The following is a 20334-nucleotide window of genomic DNA, read 5'->3' as shown; positions in this document are numbered from 1 at the left end:
TTTTTTTGCGTATAAGAATCAAGAATTATGCGTGAATTTAGTTTAGTAAATGTTAAAAAAATTTAAAACTTATACAAACTCAGCTTGGTTTGACATAAGCCTTATAATTTCTGAATTTCAGATCTTCTTTCAGTGATGCAAATTGTTTGTCTCAAACACGTTGTTCCAACATCCGTTATGACATTATCATTATGGTTGGTGGTAATGTGCACATGTGGATGCTACATGGAGTACTCTCTATATAATAGTGATTCAATTTCAATGATATGTCCATTGTAGTCACAAGCTTGCTGGACAAGTTTTGGTCAAGTTTTGGTGGAGGCATGTTTTTGTTGTGACAAATGTGAGGTACTGTAAATTAAATTCTATATTGCTTGAAAAAGTGGAAGGTGAGTACTTTTTTTATAGAAAAAATTGAATACTATATAAGTGAGAAAGATCATAAACTTAATTACTTAAGATTTTGGATAAGTGAGAAAGACCAACAGATGATGTTTACTAAACAAAACTTAAATCCCGTATTATGAAGCATTTGCTTTGCACAATAACACAATATCTTTAAAAACATATGGTTAACCTTATTCTCATATATGCTGGGCTGGGTGAAGTAGGACCTTACAGGCAGTTTACTGTTTACATAAAGTTAGGGTAAAATACAACAGATAATGTAACATAATTGCACAATATGGGATAGCAAATCTTGCATCCTATCTTAAAACTGTAGATGGGATCAAATTTAACAGAACAAAATTATACAATGTGAATGAAAGCAAAACACCTTTTTATACACCCTTTTATGATTTATTCATTTTTTAGAAAATCAATATATATTTTCAAAAATTGACTCTTTTTCTTATTATAAAATAATCTATTATTCATAAAGAGTGTTCAAGAATATGTCAAAAAAGGTGTCTACAAGCATTCATCTGATATCAATACTCATTGGTAGTTAATATTGGTCAAACTGATTCATCAGATTCATCAGAATCGCTCCTGTCAGCATCCCCAGCGTTTGTATGAGTCTCTGGAACATCATGCTTTGATGCAGGTGTAGCTGCAGGTTTTTTATTAGCACTTCGAGCATTCTCTTCCCCTTCTTGTTCAGCTACTTCCACATGTGAATCTCAGTCAAGAAAATAGCCAAAGGTTGTTTACACTTAACACTAATATAAAATCAACAAACTTACTTTTGTCATTGATGCAAATAGATCACATGAAACCATGTCAAATTTTTGTCGTTGATGCAAATGCAAAAAAGGTAAGTAACGAAAATGATCTCATCAGCTATCCATTTCAAAGTGGAATGATAAAATACGTAGAGATTTAGAAAGTTCACTAAATTATTGCTTGAAACAAACAAGATGAAAGGATATCAAGATTTTCAGCCGTTCCTCCAGCAATGATTTTGAGAAGATCTTTCTCAACACGGGAGACAAGCTCAGGCTGCAAAATGAAGAATGAAAAAATTCGGTAAGAGAGCAGACAATTTTTTTAAAATAATAGAGTGGCCTCAGGTATGCTAAGATAATGTTATGTGCGAATGAATATATTACATTGAGGTCAGGCTCTCTGCGGAATCTACGTTTGCGAGCATCTCTCATCGGAGGTGTTAGGCCATGTCTACACTCAATTACATCCGGAGCAGCATCACCAGATTCCCTCACCATAATAATCTGTTGTTGAATTCATTATGAAAGCAAGCAATTATTTAATCATCCAGATCTAGGAATAAGATTAAGACCGAACGAACAATGCAACCAACGATGGATACCTGACCTGACCAATATCAGCAGTCTTAACCAAAGAGTTATCATCATAAGTCTTGTATGATTCAACCACAGCAGGAAGATCCAATAGAGAAGCTGGGAAGTGCTCATCCCCAATCACAAATGTACCGCTTCTTCCATCCTCGCCAAATTGCAAATCTAGCGACTTGTCCTCCGATGAAGAAGCATTGTTTTCATTCAGAAGACGCTCTATCCGCTCCGCAACATTCGGTGGAACTCTAAGTATGAATTGTTCCTCCATATCTACTTCAATTAGGTTGTTTTTAGAATCATTACAAATCGGAAATGAATAATATCAAATTAAATTGTCTTAAGGCAAAAGAAAAATCCAAAATCCAATGAACACCAACCAAATAACTGATTTAACTGATTCAGAATCAGTTATTGTAATTAGTTGGCTTCAAAATTGCATATATATCAATAATTAATAATCGGTATTCAAAAGATAATTCCAATAGAATTTCATATGAAATTTCACAGATAACAATAATAAACCGGAATTGATTAAAAAAATAAAAATTATTGATAGATCTTACGAGAACGATGCAGTGAAGTGTGTAATATGTGCCTTTTCTTAAACTGAGGTCCACGGCGGTCGGAAAACGCAGAACCTGTGGCGGTGTTGACGGCGTAACTTACCAGAACCGAAAATCAGTTGAGGGCTTTTGAAGTAGAGATGGTAAAAGAGAGTTTGATCGGTTTAATATTGAGAGATGCCGTCTGTGGCAACCGGAATTGGAGGGTAAAGGTGGCGTTAGGGTTTTCAGATTGAGATGATTTGAGAGAGTTGATCGAGAAGAGAGAGATAAGAAGATGCAAATGAAGGGGGTTGAAGAAAAAACGTAGCCTTTTGGGTCGGTTCGAGTCAGATCCATCCAACGGCCGTTATGGCTTTCTGCTCTAGGATGAGCTTATGGCCGTTGGGACGAGGGGGGAAAAGGAGGATCGAATCGTAAAATTTAAAACTAAAATAGATATTCCTTAGGTAATTTATTTATTTAAAAAATCTATTTTATTATTTTAATAGCATTTGTTATAGATTTTGTATTATTTTAATAGCATTTGTTATAGATTTGTAAAAAATTATATTTTTTACAAACCCATGAGATCATAGATCCATGAGTTGCCAGCAAGCAAGTTGCTTAGTAACGGTCCAAACCCATATTCTATGTATTTAGTAGGCAATCCCGATATTGTATCTCACGATATTCTCTATCCCTCTCTAGTAGAGTTTTTGTCTGTGGAAATCGAACCACATACCTTGAAGTTCAACTACATTTTCAATCCATTCCCACTAAAATTTGAGTCATATATATAAATAAAGGCTGAACCTAAAGATTGTTAGATCATGTGTTACAGTCAACTGCATACTTGAACAAAAAGAACATGTGTATCTAACTAAGATTTAAGTCAAGAGGGAGTAACTTGCTTGCCAAAAAAGATTTTCATAAAGGTCGTACATTAGTAGGCTATACATAGAATTTTGTAAAAATAGTTAATGGTTTTTCTGAATTTATATGGAATCTGCCTCTATTTTGAAACCTATAAAATCCACTCTTTAAGTTCTTTCTTGCGTAAAAGTTGTTGCTGCACAACCATAACAGATGCACAACTATTAAGATCAGGTGAAGCAAGGAAATCACCGATAGCACCAAGTTCAGGAAATTCACTCCATTCTGATAATCCATCTGTTTGAGGAGAACGAATTCCATGTCTTCTCCCAACAATAAAATAATCATGTTCATTCACAATCTCACGTAGAAAACAAGCTGTTTGTGATCCATCCTTTGTGAAAATCTCTTGATACTTCACATTTTCAGCACGTTTTACTTCTTGCAATAAGTCATGACCATCTACCATTAAATCCTCCAATTCTGCTATGCAATCCTTAGCAACAAGATGGTAAACAACTAGGTTGATCCTTTGATTTTTCATTGCACGTTTCACTAAACATAAAATCTCATCATCATCGTTGTTTCCGCCTAAATAAATTACAGCTAATCGAATAGTGGAAAATTCTGATGTTACAGATGTTATTGGTGTTGTTTTCGATATTGAATTAGCACGAGTTACGAGGATTCCAACGGAACATGGAGCTATTTCGAGGACTTTTTGATTCAATGCTCTTAAAACCTTTTTGTCATCAGATTCAACTACACCATCACTAGACCACCTTATATGAAATGGAAGAATGATTATTGATGCAACTTTGTCCAATGCAAGATTACAGACATCTTCAAACATGAGATTTGCTGGAGATATTGCTGTGTAAGTGTTTATTGATACTGCATTTTCATTATCATGCTTGTAGATATCGAAAGCAAGGATGACATCGTCAGAGTATGATTTATGCGAAGCAGATCCCGAGTCTTGTCTTTGAAGACAATGAGGAATGAAAACAGGCAAGGCTCTTCCAACTAGCTCAATTACATGAAGTACTTCAACTGTGATTGGAGATTCATGTGTTGGAGAACATAGGTCTAAGAAATCTATTGCTGCTGAAATATGGTTATGTTTTTGAAGTGTTATCAGTATTCTTAGATCAGAGTTTCTTTTTAATCCCATTATGTTCCTTTTTTGGTATCCAGCATATTTTCTTGATGGATCATATAATAACTTAACTGACCAATGCACAATGCTGGCTATGAACATTACACTTATAATCATCACTGCATATGCTTGCTCATCAATAATCTGCATACATGCAATGCATACATACATTTATGATCATATTTGAATAAGAATAATTAATCTATCAAGTTAGAAAGAAATATAATAAGTAGTCCTTCATCTATTATCAATTCATCAAGTTAGTTTATGAATCATCATAAAAATAGGAGAGATACTGATAGTTTCAAATTGGTCCCTTATGTCTTAAACGTTTCAAGTTGGTCCCCTCAAGTTTCAAAATTTGAATTATTTAGTCCCTATTTATAGGACTAACTAATTCAAATTTTAGAAACTCGAGGGACCAACTTGAAACTTTTAAAATATAAGGGGTCAATTTGAAACATAAGGGACCAACTTGAAACCTAAAATAAACATAAAAGACCAAATGTGCAATTAAGCCAATGTAAGTAATACGTACATCATTGTCGAATAAGGCATTGTAGGTGCCAATTTCAACTACGCCTTTAGTGTTCAAAATGAGGGAAAGACATAAAGCATCAGTGACAGGCATCATGCAACAAAGAGCAGTTATAAAACATGCTGTTATCTTGACCAAGTGAGTAACAAGGACCACCATACCAGTAGACACCATAATATATGATGAAAAATCCATTGTTAAATCTGCTTTCAACACAGAGGTAGTCACAAAGATAGGTAAAAATAATGTTATTCCAAAGAATTGAAGCTTCTTAACCAATGCAGATCCTAAAGGAGGTCCTTCAGGCACAGAAAGTCCCAAAATGAAAGCTCCTAAGACAAATTCTTGATCAATCTTAACTGATAAAACACCTAAAGCAAAAACCATTGAAATGATAACATAAATATAACCATCTTTCACAGGTCTTCCTTCTGGTGTATGTTTAATGATCCAAAACATTATTGGCCTACATATTAATGGAATGAATATAACAAGTGCAAAAAGTGATAACAAGTTTCTTGAAATGATTTTCATATTTGGATTACCCATAACAACAACAATATTTGTTGTAATGGTTGTTCTCAATATGTCACCAACCAAAGCTGAGGACAAAGCCAATCTACCAATCTCAGAGTTTTGGATTTGAAGTTCACTTAAGAGGGAAGCAATTACTGCAAATGAACTCATACTATGAGTTATCAATGCCACAAAAATTCCATGTCCATTTGCTTTTTCAATGCTTTCTATTCTTTCAGGGTATAGTATTAGTGGTATAACACCAAGAGCTAATGGTATAACTAATCCAACAATTGAAATTGTCCATGCTTTATTTCCTGTTCTTGTTATCATGCTGAAATCCATTTGTACACCGTTTATAAATACAAAAAGTACAAAACCAATTGATGAAATTGCTGAAATTGTGTCATGTGTACCATATGGAAACAAAATGTTAATGTATGTCTCCAATGACTTTATCTCAAATGAAACACCTATAATCAGTCCAGCCTGTAAATGGAATGAAAAATAGTGTGTTCAATTTTAGCACAAACTTGATTATGTTACTACCATAATATATTATTGAATTAGAGACAATAAAATAAAATTAGTCTCCAATATTGGTATCATTATCGAGAAAAATCAAACTTTGACTTAGAATATTATTAATGTCCAGAACAAATTTATAAAGAGTCACATCTCTTACTTTACAATCTTGTTTTATAGGGATGAATTATGCCCGATATAAATAAACCTAATATGATATAAGTCTATCGAAACTTAGACATTTAGGATATAATATTCCATTTTATATATATATGCACCAAGTCCAATAATGATAGGTTTACAATTTAATTTTATAAGAATGAGATCTAATATAGAAATTTAATATGATATCAACGTTTATCAATTCAGGGTCACGTGGCCATTTATAGAGAAGTTAATAGTCTTCAATGGAATTAGAGACAAATTTGGGTGAAAGAATAGGAGAAAATAATAAGGAACAATAAAATATTATTGATAGTGATGTCAATAACCCTAATTACAATATTTACATTATTTACATTAATCAAATAGTATGATACTACATTGGTATTTATAACCAAGTGAATAAATTTAAATCTAAACTAAATCCCTTTATTATAGGGCTAAGAATAAACAAACCAAATCGAGATATTTTCTCAACAAATAATATAATATTTTCTATTCTAACAAGGCCTATACTCAACCACAAAAGCTAGCTTGAGAGTTGAGGTTTGCACTACACTTATAAAGGCTATCTTTACCATATCTCTAGCCAATGTGGGACTTCTAACACCCCCCCCCCCCTCACGTCCAGAACTGAACAAGCTGGAACGTGGGATCAACAACAACGGGTGGCCCAAATATGGGAGGTCTCCACAATAAACAACAAATGGATCTAGGATAGGCTCTGATACCATATTAGAATTTGAGAGGCCTATACTCAACCACAAAAATATGAAAACTTAATAGTTCTCAACTGTATCAGCGACAAATTTTTATTTTTTTTTTGTAATTCAACTTTTTATTTTCCTAAAAGTATAATGAACAATCTAGGAAAACAATAAATATATTGGTACATATTGATACAAATCTTTCACATTTACCATATATAACTTATTCGGTTTGAAAATATATTTTTAAAAAAGTTGGAGGTACTTACAATCATTTGTACAATGAATTGAGGGAGTTTTAAGGGTTTGAGAAGGTAACTGCACATTTGGGTGAGGACAAAAATGATAAGGGTTTGTAATTCAAACAAGGGAAAGAAAGATTTCATTGGAGTCCTTCGATTTCCTTTACCACCCCATAAACCATCTGAAACAATATGTGGTGGAGCCTCAAAACAAACTTCGTAGCTGCTTTGATTCAATCTAGTGACTGAATGAAATAAACTATAATTTGAATTTATGCTCATTTTTATATGAGTTAATTAATTCCCAAGAATTGGTATGAGAAAAATCAATTAATTCAATGGAGAGAAAGAAAAAAATAATCTAGCAAGTGTTTCATGATTTTTTGCATCATGTTGTGGTTGAATTTGGGTTGCTTGTGAGTTTGAATAATTTCTTTTTATGGTCATTACAAAAAACTTCTACGGTGTAACTGACAAGGAAAATAACTAAATAACTAAATTTTAAGATTGATTGTTTAGGTAATTAAATTGGCAAGTTGTTATACTTTATTTCAATATACATGGTTCGACATAACACGTTTATTACAAGCATGCACTGCTATTTTTACATGTACACATTGTTGAGGTGTCTTAACCATATGGTATAATTAGACAAAAAGAGAATAAAACATGGATGAGTTATCCTTTGACCATTATAATATGTTGTTTATATTTAGTTTTTCAAGTCCTAATGTCATAAGTGGCCCAATAAAATCATGTCACGTGATCGAATAAGCTAACTACAAGGACTAGAAGTGACAATTTTTTTATTTACAAGGACTACAGTCAAACAATAAAAACTTAATGGGACAAAAACAAAAATATGTTATATGTAGATCACAATTCGATTATGAATTGGGGGCAACTTAAAGGGTTTCTTATATATTGTTAGATGCTTCTATTAAAGAGCCTCTTAAATTGATTAATTCATAAATAAATAAATTAATGAGTGAGACCTTTCATGAATTGGAAATAGACACCACAAATGGTGGGACAAACAAGGACATATACACCAAAGAGGAAAGAAAGAAAATAACGGAAGGAGAAAGCAGTCATTCACGTGACTTTGTTAGTCTTATTTATCGATGTTTTCTTTTTAGGCCCTCATGGTTCTTTTTCCTTCTGAATTTTACTTTTTTTCCCCTTTAATAAAAATTTCGGTTGCTACGAACCGAATTTTTTTTACCTTGAAAAAAAATTCGGTTTCTGTTACCTGAATTTGAACTAGAAAAAACTTCGATTTCTGCGAACCGGAGTTTTTAGCAAGGATAAAATTGAAATATTTAGGGTATAAAAAATACATGAAAGACGAGAGAAAACATCTTATTTACTTGATGTAAGGCCTATGGTTATGGGCCATGGCCTCCTCTGCTGCCCATATGCCCTTCAACATATGAGAATTTCTTTTTCCTGCAAGTCTCTCACACCCTGTGGTTTTATATAAATACTATGTTTGAGTTCTAGAATTCGAAACATGTTTTTGATTGTTCGAATTCTAGAATCCAAATTGGGGGTATACATAGATTGGCCAATGGTCATAGTCTCTTGACCACTGTCCCGTGACCATTTCTGATTGGTTTTTGGAGAGACATGGCTTCTGACATCTAAAACCTACATCCTCGGAATGTTAGATGTAGATTTTAGATGAAAATTGGATTCCTCAGAGTTGAGAATTTCCCGCAGTCACACACTAAGAATATCCTTAATTAGTTGAGCGTCATCCAATCTTAGATTTGAACCATCCAATCTTGATTGAACAATTACCTACGTCCTGAGTGCGTGAAGTCATGAATGCATGTTTGTTATTGGAATAAGATTTGTATGTGTTAAAATCATATTTTATTACTAATCGGGAGTTGGATCTAGTGGAAGAGATTAGTCTCTCACAACGTGTCAACAATTTTGAGTATATAAACTACGGAAACTATCACTAATTGTGAGATGGGAAAATTTTGCAAATAGAAATCTTAGTTAGATTAGTAACTCAATTAAGCTTGTAAAATCAGGATATGATCAATTAAGACATACTCCTAATTTGAAGAATCACTTGTCATGCAGCCTGAGATATTAGAACAATGATACTCAATAACTAGATAAGTGCAAAGATTAGTCCGGCTAATCTCTAGGGTATGTTTGATCCGTAGATGACTGTAACAATCACAAAGAAAATGAAGTAATGTGAATGAAACTGACAACAATAATTTTATAAGATAGAGAATACTAGTGAAACTTACCCAACTCGGAATTCGGCTTGAAGGTGTGGTAGTCAAAAAATGAAATAGGTGGCATTAAAAAGAGGTTGAGCAGTCTCGACGGCAACTGTTGCCATTAAGATAGTCCTTTGCCACCAGAAAGAGGAGCACATATTCCCTAAGCCGCCCATTGTTGACTCCGCCTCTTTGATTCGTAGCCCAAGAAATGTAATAATTGCTTCCATCTGCATAACTTCAAAGACGAAGCAACAACTAGTCGAGTAAAATGGAGTGCTTACTCAACCTTTGTCAAATTCTATTTCGAGCTACGCAGATGGAAAACAACTATTGGATTTCTTAGGCCAAACCACAAACGGGCGACATCAACAATGGACGACTTACAGGAATATTTGCTCTTCGTCACCAAAACTAACACCAGCAAAAGTAATATGAGCTCATTCCCATGATAACTGAAACAAAGGCTGTATTATTAATATAATCCAGAAATTAATGAATAGGTATGCTATTGCTCCCAACCAGACTTTGCAAATTCTATTGAATTCTTGATCTAAAGATAACAATCCAAGCCATAATAATCCAATGGGGCTAGAACATATTATACAAAAATGGATCCAAGAGAGCCATAATATCAAGGAACTGATTTTTAATATATGCTGCAATGAGAATGTGACAACAGCAGGTAAAGCATCGGTTTTATTATGGCACATATGGCAAAACCGAAACAGTTTTGTGTAGACGCTAGTGGCTTCCACCTAGTATTATGGCACATGTGACAACAGCAACACGGTGGCTTCCACCTAGCCCCGGTTTCTTGAAGTGCAACGTCGACGCTAGTTTTTATGATGCAGCCGGAGTAACGAGATGGGGGTGGTGTTTACGTGACCATCGAGGACGTTTTGTACTTGCAGGAACTAACCTCTATCAAGGAAGATTAAGCATTTTGGAGGGAGAAGCAATGACACGAGAAGAAGCAATTGAGGAAGCAATCAACAGAGGTCTTTCTCATGTCATATTTGAAAGTGATTCAAAAATTGTGGTTAAGGCTTTAGCATCTAGGCAAGGAGGTCCATCGGAATTTAGTAGTGTGTGTAATTTCTCATATTATTAAGTCATTATTAATGTTAGCTCCAAACTTTGAGGTCAAGTAAGTCAAGCGGAAAGAGAATATGGTTGCTCACCCTTAGCAATGGCGGCCTATTCCTTAGCTAGTCGCTATATTTTTTAGTCGACGTACTCCTCGTTGTATTGATCACTATTTGCTTAATGAAATGAATTAAGCTTCTTATTGTCAAAAAAAAAATCCCTTTGAATATTTTACAATAACTAAGATGCGAGACCTAAGACTATGATCTCAACTGTCTTACTTTTTACACGGACTTCATTTGGTTTTTCACACCGTAATAGATTACTTCTTTCAATAAATCAAATCCCTTTTCATATTGTAATTGAACTTTTACACAAAATAAAAATAACTTTCATCATAATTTTGCAACAAAATAAAATCATTCGTAAGACAATGATAACATACATATATTTGTACATTATGGGTGCGTTTGATTCGTAAAATAGCAAGAACTGGACAGAATAGTACTGGACAGAACAAGATAATGCAGGACATGACAAAACTGTACCGCAGAGATATATGGTGATAATATTTTTATATTCGAAAATAAAATTAGTATTTTCGCATTTTTTATAGTTGTACCTTGGACAAAAAGTTGTCATGTGGTTCAGTGAGGGACAAAAAATCTTGATTTTGTCCTGTCCCTTGCTACCTAATTTGTCCAATCCTATAACCAGTTTCAAATCAAACAGATACAACAAAAGTTGTCCAGTCCCATATTGTTTAGCAAATCAATGAAATGCAATAAATATAGTAAAAACCTTTTCCTTAATTTTTAGTAGTCTTCATGGATCGATGCTATTTTTATTATGACGGTAGAATTTACAAAGGAATAGTAGTTAATTACACAATCCCAACACAAAGATAATTTCCTCTTGGTAGCTTTACAATTGAGATGAAATGAAAATGAATTTGCATCCAAAGTCGAATGATCAAGCCACAAATGCTTCTCCACCTTGTTGCTTTGTGCTCCTCTTCAATCTCTCTGTCTTTCTCTTTTTTAATGTTTGAAGGATCTGATAGGTGCCTAAATGAGCAACTTTGAATAGTATATTCAAGGCACTATTAACTTGTGTTGCAAGAAACTATGATAATTTTTTTTCAATTTATTGTAAAAATTAGATTAGTTGTGATTAAGTAGATTAAATAGTTTCTATGATAGTGTTAACCTTTTTGTAGAAAAAACGCACACGGATCCAAAGTCAACAAAAGAAATCTGGACTTTAAACAAATTGTGGGGTGTACATATAAATGTATTATAGAGAATTGTACATAAAAATGAACAGAATGAATCAAGGCAAGGTTAATCGCAATGCAAGCTTTTGTTTATTCTATATATTTTGATACCTACAAAATCCATCCATTAAGCTCTTTCTTGCGTGAAATTTGTTGCTGCACAACCATAATAGATGCACTACTATTAAGATCAGGTGCAGCAAGAAAATCACCAATAACACCAAGTTCAGGAAATTCACTCCATTCTGATAATCCATCAGTTTGAGGAGAACTAATTCCATGTCTTCTCCCAACAATAAAATAATCATGTTCATTCACAACCTCACGTAGAAAACAAGCTGTTTCGGATCCTTCCTTTGTGAAAATTTGTTGATACCTCACACCTTCAGCATTTTTCATTTCTTGCAATAATCCATCACTATTTACCATCAAATCCTCCAATTCCTCTATGCAATCCTTAGAAACAAGATGGTAAACAACTAGGTTGATCCTAGGATTATTCATCGCTCGTTTCGCTAAACATAAAATCTCATCATCATCGTCACATCCACCTAAATAAATGACAGCTAATCGAGTAGTGGAATATTCTGATGTAATTGATGTTGTTGGTGTTGCTTTTGGTATCAAATTAATACGAGTTACGAGGATTCCAACGGAACATGGAGCTATTTCGAGGACTTTTTGGTTCAATGCTCTTAAAATTTTCTTGTCATCAGATTCAACTACACCATCAGCAGACCACCTTATATGAAATGGAAGAATGATTATCGATGCAACTTTGTCCAATGCAAGGTGACAAACATCTTCAAACATGAGATTTGCTGGAGATATTGCTGTGTAAGTGTTTATTGATACTGCATTTTCATTATCATGCTCGTAGATATCGAAAGCAAGGATGACATCGTCAGAGTATGATTTATGCGAAGCTGATCCTGATGCTTGTCTTTGAAGACAATGAGGAATGAAAACAGGCAAGGCTCTTCCAACTAGCTCAATTACATGAAGTACATCAACTGTGATTGGAGATTCTTGTGTTGGACAACATAGGTCTAAGAAATCTATGGCTGCTGAAATATGGTTTTGTTTTTGAAGTGCTATTAGTATTCTTAGATCTGAGCTTCTTTTTAATCCCATTATGTTCCTTTTTTGGTATCCAGCATATTTTCTTGATGGATCATATAATAACTTAACTGACCAATGCACAATGCTTGCTATGAACATTACACTTATAATCATCACTCCATATGTTTGCCCATTAATAATCTGCATATATACATGTATACATTTATCATCATATTTGAATAACAATAATTAATTCATCAAGTTAAAAATATAATAAGTGGTCCTTCATCTATTATTAATTCATCACAACTTATTCTTTGAGTTACTATAAAAACGGGAGAGATAATGATGGTTCATGGACTAACTCGATAGATTGAAATTTTATTATTTACTACTTATTATATTTCTATAGCTCATGAACCAAATATGAGAGATAGTGATAGTTTAAGAAATTCATATATATTCACACACATAAAAATATTTTGTCTCATTTTTATTCCTCGTTTCTAAAATGTGGTCCTTATAGCTATTGTATTTAATAGAATTTTTGGATAGCTATAAGAACCAAAGTTGAGATAGAAACGGGGGATCAAAATGAAATGAAAATTTTTCAGAGTAACCAAAAGAGAAACAAACATTCAGTAAGCAATGAAAAACATATTTAAGCCTAAAAAAATTGTAGTACGTACATCATTGTCGAATAAGGCATTGAAGATGCCAATTTCAACGACGCCTTTAGTGTTCAAAATGAGGGAAAGACACAAAGCATCAGTGACAGGCATCTTGCAAGAAAGAGCAGTTATAAAACATACTGTTATTTTGATCAAGTGAGTAACAAAGACCACAATACCAGTTGACACCATAACATATGATGAAAAATTCATTGTAAAATCTGCTTTCAACACAGACGTAGTCACAAAGATAGGTAAAAATAATGTTATTCCAAAGAATTGAAGCTTCTTAACCAATGCAGATCCTAAAGGAGGTCCTTCAGGCACAGAAAGTCCCAAAATGAAAGCTCCTAAGACAAATTCTTGATCAATCTTAACTGATAAAACACCTAAAGCAAAAACCATTGAAATGATAACATAAATATAACCATCTTTCACAGGTCTTCCTTCTGGTGTATGTTTAATGATCCAAAACATTATTGGCCTACATATTAATGGAATGAATATAGCAAGTGCAAAAAGGGAGGCCAAGTTTCTTGAAATCATTTTCATATTTGGATTACCCATAACAACAAGATTTGTTGTAATTGTTATTCTCAATATGTCACTAACCAAAGCTGAGGACAAAGCCAATCTACCAATCTCAGAGTTTTGGATTTGAAGTTCACTTAATAGGGAAGCAATTACTGCAAATGAACTCATACTATGAGTTATCAATGCCACAACAATTCCATGTCCATTAGCATTTTCAAGCCTTTCTAATCTTCCGGGGAATAGTATTACTGGTATTAATCCAATAACTAATGGCATAACTAATCCAACTACTGAAATTGTCCATGCTTTGTTTCCTGTCCTTGTTATCATGCTGAAATCCATTTGTACACCGTTTATAAATACAAAAAGTACAAAACCAATTGATGAAATTGCTGAAATTGTGTCATGTGTACCATATGGAAACAAAATGGTCATGTATGGTTCCAATGGCTTTATCTCAAATGTAACACCTATAATCAATCCAGCCTGCAAATGGAATAAAAATATAGTGTGTTCAATTTATGCACAAACTTGATTATGTTACTACTGTAAAATATTGAATTAGAAAAGGAAAAAAAAAAAACCAGTCTCCAATATTAGCATTATTATCAAGAAAAATCCAAGTTCCACATAGAATATAATTTAAGTTCTGGAACAAATTTATAAAGAGTGACACATCTCACTTATAATCTTAATCTTATATCGGTCTTTTGAATTCAGGGTATAATCTGCAATTTTATATCCATGCTTTAAGTCCAATAGTGTTTGGCTTACAATCCGATTTAATAAGAATGAGTTAAATTTAATATGATGTTAATTTTTATCCATTCATGATCACCTACCATTTCTAGAGAACTTTATAGTCTTCAATGAAATTAGAGACATTCTATTATTTTATGTTGAAGATGAAATTTATTATTTTTCTTTTTGTAATTCAACTTTTTTCTAAAAGTATAATGAACAAGCCAGGAAAACAATAATAAATATATTGGTACATGTTGATACAAATTATTCACATCTACCCTAAATAAATTATTCTATTATTCAGTTTAAAAACATGAAGGAAAAAAAAACTTGGAGGTACTTACAATCATTTGTATAATGAATTGAGGGAGTTTTAAGGGTTTGAGAAGAATAGTGCACACTTGGGTGAGGACAAAAATGATAAGGATTTGTAACTCAAACATGGGAAAGAAAGATTTTATTGGAGTCCTTCCATTTTCTTTACCACCCCATAAACCATCAGAAACAATATGGGGTGGAGCATCAAAACAAACTTGGTAACTTGTTTGATTCAATCTAGTAACTGAATGGAACAAAGTATAATTTGAACTTATACTCATTTTTGTATGAGTTAATTCCCCAAAATTGATATGAGAACAAATCAATTCAATGGAAAGAAAATGGAAGAAAAACAAAAACTAGCTAGAATTTAATGATTTTTTTTGCATATGTTGTGGTTAAATTTCCTTTGGTTGTGAGTTTGAATAATTTATTTTTATAATTCTATGAAGAACTGCTTTGGTGTACAAGATAAATAACTAAACAATTTGTATTTTAAGCCATAGAATGCTATATTTACAAGGTTGTTGACTTTATTTAAATATATTTTTAACAGAACACCTTTATTATTTTTAGACCATCCAATGCTATATTATGTGCACATTGTTGAGATGTCTATTTAATCATATGATATAATTAGACAATGAGAGAAAAAAAATCAGGGATGAGTTATCTTTAACCATTATCTTTCAAAAAAAAAAAAAGAAACTTTGACCATTATAAATAAGTTGTAAAACTATCTATAACTTTCACACGAGACCACAAGGTTTTTTTTTTTTTTTTTTAACAAACTATATAGAGAATAATGGTCTTTTACTCAGATTATCAATGAAAGATAAATTAGAGTGAAATTATAGTCCCTGTAATGTAGCCTTCACACGATAATTTAATTAATGCTTAAATATAAATTTTACTCTATAATTATAGTCTTTTTTTATTTTGTTCTTGTAATTTCTTTTTTATTTTTAATTCAAAACTTGTTAACTTTTGTTTAGATCATGTGGCCCAATAAGCTAACAGCAAGAACTAAAACCAACAAATTTTTAGTTTTACATTATTTGAACCAAAAGCAACAATATTTGAATTTTACATTAATTGAATATATTTCGGACCGAGTTAAGGCTCCCTCGCGAAATGGACCAGTCACCAAAACCACGCTTAGTTGGGCGGACCTTATGGTGCACTTTGCATCCTCTGGATTTGTATAATTTACTCCTAAAATCCTACTTTCGGACTATTTTGCACACCCTCAAATATTGAATTCGCATCACCATTTTCTCACTTCAGGTTGCATGAGCTATCTTTTTTATTTTGACCGAACGGTATACAGCCAAGATTGGCAACACATGCTTGTTTCATATAGGGCCTACAGTATGCATAGGGTTGTAGACTTTTATTTGTATGTTTTTATCTTTATTTATTTTTTTACTTATTAAATAATTGATGAATTACCTATACTCATGCAAAAGTGCAAAATAATTGGAGATGTGTGTAGAACTCGCATATGTTAGTCTTAATTATAAGTAAATATTTATTTTTATAGATTTATTGAATAATTGATGTAATTAAGGCCGGAGGGAGTAAGTGTTTTTATTTGTGTGTTAACTCTTACATTTTTAAGAGAAGATTTTTATAATTCGAAGTTCGACTCAGACGTAAGTAAAATTCAATAAATAATTGTTCTTTTTGGGAATCAAACTATACTTCTCCCAATAATTCATTTTTAGGGAATTTCATTCACTATTTGAGCTTAACCATTTGATTATTTTGATGTAAACCGGATATTCTCTGCACACAACTACAGACTGATCCATCAAGTCTTGTGAGACCTAAATGGCTGACAAACTCTCTCTAATAGGTTTAACGTTGCAGCATGCCCAAGTCAGGGCAGAACTTTGATTAAGCTCAATCATTTGATAATTCATAAATTTCTTTAATCACATAGGAATGAGAATATTATCATTAAAATTTATAATTTAATATCTTATTTATATATAATAATTATTAATTTAATTTCTTTAATAACACTCCCCAACTCAGGATCCTGGATTCGCCACTGACGTGAACCACATGATCATATTGCCTCAACCATCAGCCAACACTTGTCAAAAATAACTAATTCAGTTAGTATTAAGTATGAATTCCAACTTGAAGAATAATGGAACCACTTGACTATTGTTAGCCTTTAGTATCAATCGGGTGAGCAGGCATTTGAGAATAGCTCAGCTCAGAGTGTACTTGAATTATAAAAATAATAATTGTGAGTTACACTTTTATTTATGATTGATTATATTGTTTATGAAAATACTTTTCTCCCGATCAATTGGTAGGTTAAGAATAAACTTACTAACATCTATGTATGTAGTAGGGAACTCACTGAGACAAGCTATTTGTTTTTCAGGTAGAACATGTGCATTAGAGTATGGAGCAGGAACAGGCACGAGAGTAGAATATAAACTTAATCATATCGCTGAACTAATAAACCAAGACTAATGGAGTATTAGTCAGGCAACATAGCAGAAAACCATATCTAGTGTGCTTACCAAAAACAAGCGATTAGAAAACGGCCATAGCAGAAAAATAAGAAATTTGCAGATGAAGCTTGTCTCAAAGCTAAAGTGGAACGCGTCGTCTTATGCCAAGACAGAAGCAGAAGAGCGGGCCCTGAATTTCGCGAAAAGAACTGGGCTTGATGTTGTAAGCATTTGTCCATCAATCCTAATTTTACGGTAATTCAAGTAGCTTGGTTCATTTATTAAACAAGTTATCATCACACTGATTCAAATTCAATACATGAAATTTCTTTTAACACCAATAGCATGCAGGTTATGAAATTTGAATTTGTGATATTATATATAGTGAATTAAGTGCCAAAAACAACAAGTATACATCATTCAATTTGAAAAAACAAAATGCATAAAAAAGGAATAATCAAACCTGTATTTTTCTGTTTATCATTCTCAGATAATCTCCAGTGCCTGTAATAGTGCCGCAAGTTCCAATAGCAGCAACTAATACATCAACATTACTCATGGTATCCACCCATATCTCTGGCCATGTAGTTTCGAAGTGGATCTGTAATTTGCAGACATAAATCTTAAAATCTTAATAACATGTAACTAAATTTGTGTTGTAACTTCTATCTTCATACAAATCATACCATAAAATTTAAAACACGGATAATTAAAATGGTGAAGGTCTTGTATGAGATGGATTAAGAATTAACCTTTGTATTATTCCTGTTATCAAACCGTCATGCTCAAACCGTCGTGCTCAAGTTGTGTTGACAAACCAGGCTCCCATCGCAACCCAAGATCTTTCTGTACAGATAACAACCGCCTTGAGAGTTCAATTATGGGCTCATGACCACTAGAGTGCCACTGAAGACATGTCAACAGAGACATAACTGTTCCCAGAAATGCAATTGCACATAGTTGAGCCTCAGTAATCAGCTGTTAACAAGGATCAAGATCAATACAAGAGCAAGGCATGAATTACATTAATCAAGGAAACTAAATCATGACAGTGATTAGTCCAAAAAAAAAAACATGACACTGATGAATACAAATGTGAACATGAAATTACAAGGGGGATACATACCAATTTCTCTCCAGCCAGAGATTTCAGTACCGCAATATACGCCTCCACCATATGTTGTACAATAAATACTAATTTTCTATAGTCCTGAGGAGGACCAAAAAGAAGACAGCAATAAGATGATTATATAATTTCACCTCTCACTACAGTAACAAAACATAATGAGACTGCATATAGCAATCATCAGTATGACACAACCTGAACAGGCAAAACAGAAGCTAAAATACACTTAAAATTTAACCGAAGAAATACACTCAATAACTAATTCATATTATGGTTATCCAACACTAGTATCTACCCTGCTTATTTATCAACTTACACAGATAAATTATAACTTTAAATTGAATTGATTCATTTAACAAAGCAAAAGCAAAATAATACTCCACCTGCTCTAAATATAAGCCAACTAAATCACTTGCAAAACTTATATACTAATTCTAAGTTGCATAATCTCAAAACATTTTATTATAATGAAGATATTTTTGCATCGATCATGAACTTAAGATTTTCCTAAATTCAGGTATAAAAGACAAACTTAACTCAATAATATACTAAATTGAATTACCATTTGAACTAAAATACAATAGTAAATCAATTGAACAATATATCTAAATTGCATTACGAATGATGAACGGTGATGGCGTGCGGTGCTCCGAGACGGAGAGTGATCAACGGCGTGTGATGAACGGCGAGTGAGAACGGAGAGTGATTTTGAGTGAGAGATCGATGAATTGGTTATGAGATTGATGAACAGAGAGCGAGAGAGATTCTGGGAGGGAAAAGTAAAGTGAAAAAGAGGGAAACGAATCTTCGAGAATGCGCGTTAATTTGTTTTTGCATTCAAATATCTCTATTATTTATTAGTATTTTACTTAAATAAATTAAGCTTTTAAATAAATTTATTAGAATTATTTACTTTGTTTTTTTTATTGGATTTTTGTTTAAACTCTGTATCCGGTTCTAGGATAGACTAATCTGAGGAGACCAATCACACCGCCTACTTGCGTAGGCCCATTTAAAGCCAGAGTTTTTTTTTCCTTTGTATGGATTAGCCCATCGAAATTGGCACCAAAGGAAATCGAACTTGAAATCTTGAGAGAAGCATATTACAAGGACTCAAGTCAACACTACTAAACCAACTCATGGACTTAATATTGTTGGAAATGTGAAGAGAAAAGTGCATATTCGATGCATTTTAAGGTGTCTTAATGACCAAGACTTCAATTATGTAAGTGGAAGTCATTCTTTAATGAAAGAGAAAGTGAATTTTCAATGTTATTAAGTGTTGGTGATACTGATAGCCAAAAGCCAAATAAAACATCACTAAATATTAAAGACAATTGATTCAAAAAAAAAATGTTACAGACAATGAAAAGTCAAGTTGTGCCATAGCTAAGCCATCCACAACCGTGTGGGATCTAACCATGTTCGTGAACAGCAAGTTAGAAGCCAAGAATTCATGATCAAGTCACTGCCAGGAATAAAAGTCAAATTTAAAGACCAAATTTAAAGACGTGTTGGTCCTTTGTAAAAGCTCCATCTTGTAAACAAATTCCAAGTTATCAATAAAAGTTCTTTGCTTATTTCTTATGTTCTAGCTTCTTCTTTTTTTATAAGTTCTTATGTTCTAGCTTTGTTTTCTATTTTTATTTAGTTTACAAATGTTCGAGGTTTTGTGTGATTAGTTCACCGCCAACTTGTGGTCATGCAGAGTAGTCCATAGTGTAACAACTTGGGCCTTTCTTTTAGGCAATTTCAGCACTGCCACCC

General features: G+C 32.9%; 3 protein-coding genes across 6 annotated transcripts; all 3 read right to left on the bottom strand.

Moving 5' to 3' along the window:
* Positions 1 to 557: 557 nt before the first annotated feature.
* On the bottom strand, positions 558 to 2754 carry LOC123908475 (transcription initiation factor TFIID subunit 7-like). 2 transcript variants are annotated; one of them, XM_045959127.1, is made up of 5 exons: positions 2324 to 2754; positions 1777 to 2033; positions 1554 to 1673; positions 1374 to 1443; positions 558 to 1117 (listed from the first exon to the last, which is right to left on the bottom strand). In XM_045959127.1, exons 2-5 carry the CDS (start codon positions 2026 to 2028, stop codon positions 960 to 962), a joined length of 600 nt encoding a protein of 199 aa, XP_045815083.1. In that variant the 5' UTR covers positions 2029 to 2033; positions 2324 to 2754; the 3' UTR covers positions 558 to 959. The 2 variants fall into 2 exon arrangements, with proteins under 2 accessions (XP_045815083.1, XP_045815082.1); XM_045959126.1 differs by having other exon boundaries at positions 1777 to 2030; positions 2324 to 2709.
* A 575-nt stretch (positions 2755 to 3329) lies between these two features.
* Positions 3330 to 7309, bottom strand: LOC123909916 (cation/H(+) antiporter 4-like). Its single transcript, XM_045960849.1, has 3 exons — positions 7055 to 7309; positions 4876 to 5880; positions 3330 to 4481 (listed from the first exon to the last, which is right to left on the bottom strand). The coding sequence occupies exons 1-3, from the start codon at positions 7307 to 7309 to the stop codon at positions 3330 to 3332; spliced, it is 2412 nt and encodes an 803-aa protein (XP_045816805.1).
* Positions 7310 to 11107: 3798 nt separating this feature from the next.
* On the bottom strand, positions 11108 to 19387 carry LOC123910242 (cation/H(+) antiporter 4-like). Of its 3 annotated transcripts, XM_045961330.1 has the most exons (6): positions 19187 to 19387; positions 18568 to 18651; positions 18194 to 18419; positions 17905 to 18042; positions 13390 to 14391; positions 11108 to 12901 (listed from the first exon to the last, which is right to left on the bottom strand). In XM_045961330.1, the coding sequence occupies exons 4-6, from the start codon at positions 17998 to 18000 to the stop codon at positions 11750 to 11752; spliced, it is 2250 nt and encodes a 749-aa protein (XP_045817286.1). In that variant the 5' UTR covers positions 18001 to 18042; positions 18194 to 18419; positions 18568 to 18651; positions 19187 to 19387; the 3' UTR covers positions 11108 to 11749. The 3 variants fall into 3 exon arrangements, with proteins under 3 accessions (XP_045817286.1, XP_045817285.1, XP_045817287.1); XM_045961329.1 differs by lacking the exons at positions 17905 to 18042; positions 18194 to 18419; positions 18568 to 18651; positions 19187 to 19387 and adding an exon at positions 14994 to 15506; XM_045961331.1 differs by lacking the exons at positions 17905 to 18042; positions 18194 to 18419; positions 18568 to 18651; positions 19187 to 19387 and having other exon boundaries at positions 11630 to 12901; positions 13390 to 14236; positions 14319 to 14394.
* Positions 19388 to 20334: the final 947 nt, after the last annotated feature.

The sequence above is a fragment of the Trifolium pratense genome, linkage group LG2 (genome assembly GCF_020283565.1).
Source record: "Trifolium pratense cultivar HEN17-A07 linkage group LG2, ARS_RC_1.1, whole genome shotgun sequence".
In the NCBI taxonomy this organism is placed as follows: domain Eukaryota; kingdom Viridiplantae; phylum Streptophyta; class Magnoliopsida; order Fabales; family Fabaceae; genus Trifolium; species Trifolium pratense.
Note: the sequence above shows the minus strand (reverse complement) of the source record. Positions and strands in the feature narration are given on the sequence as shown.

Excerpts from the sequence above, each read along its gene's own strand:
- LOC123908475 (XM_045959127.1), bottom strand. The coding sequence starts at position 2,028 with ATGGAGGAACAATTCATACTTAGAGTTCCACCGAATGTTGCGGAGCGG. Across the intron at positions 1,674-1,776 it reads AGACTGCTGATATTGGTCAG|ATTATTATGGTGAGGGAATC; the intron begins GTCAGGTATCCA and ends ATTCAACAACAG. Across the intron at positions 1,118-1,373 it reads AGGAACGGCTGAAAATCTTG|ATGTGGAAGTAGCTGAACAA; the intron begins ATATCCTTTCAT and ends ACTGAGATTCAC.
- LOC123909916 (XM_045960849.1), bottom strand. The coding sequence starts at position 7,309 with ATGAGCATAAATTCAAATTATAGTTTATTTCATTCAGTCACTAGATTG. Across the intron at positions 5,881-7,054 it reads AATTCATTGTACAAATGATT|GCTGGACTGATTATAGGTGT; the intron begins GTAAGTACCTCC and ends TTCCATTTACAG. Across the intron at positions 4,482-4,875 it reads ATGCCTTATTCGACAATGAT|ATTATTGATGAGCAAGCATA; the intron begins GTACGTATTACT and ends GCATGTATGCAG.
- LOC123910242 (XM_045961329.1), bottom strand. The coding sequence starts at position 15,248 with ATGAGTATAAGTTCAAATTATACTTTGTTCCATTCAGTTACTAGATTG. Across the intron at positions 14,392-14,993 it reads AATTCATTATACAAATGATT|GCTGGATTGATTATAGGTGT; the intron begins GTAAGTACCTCC and ends TTCCATTTGCAG. Across the intron at positions 12,902-13,389 it reads ATGCCTTATTCGACAATGAT|ATTATTAATGGGCAAACATA; the intron begins GTACGTACTACA and ends GTATATATGCAG.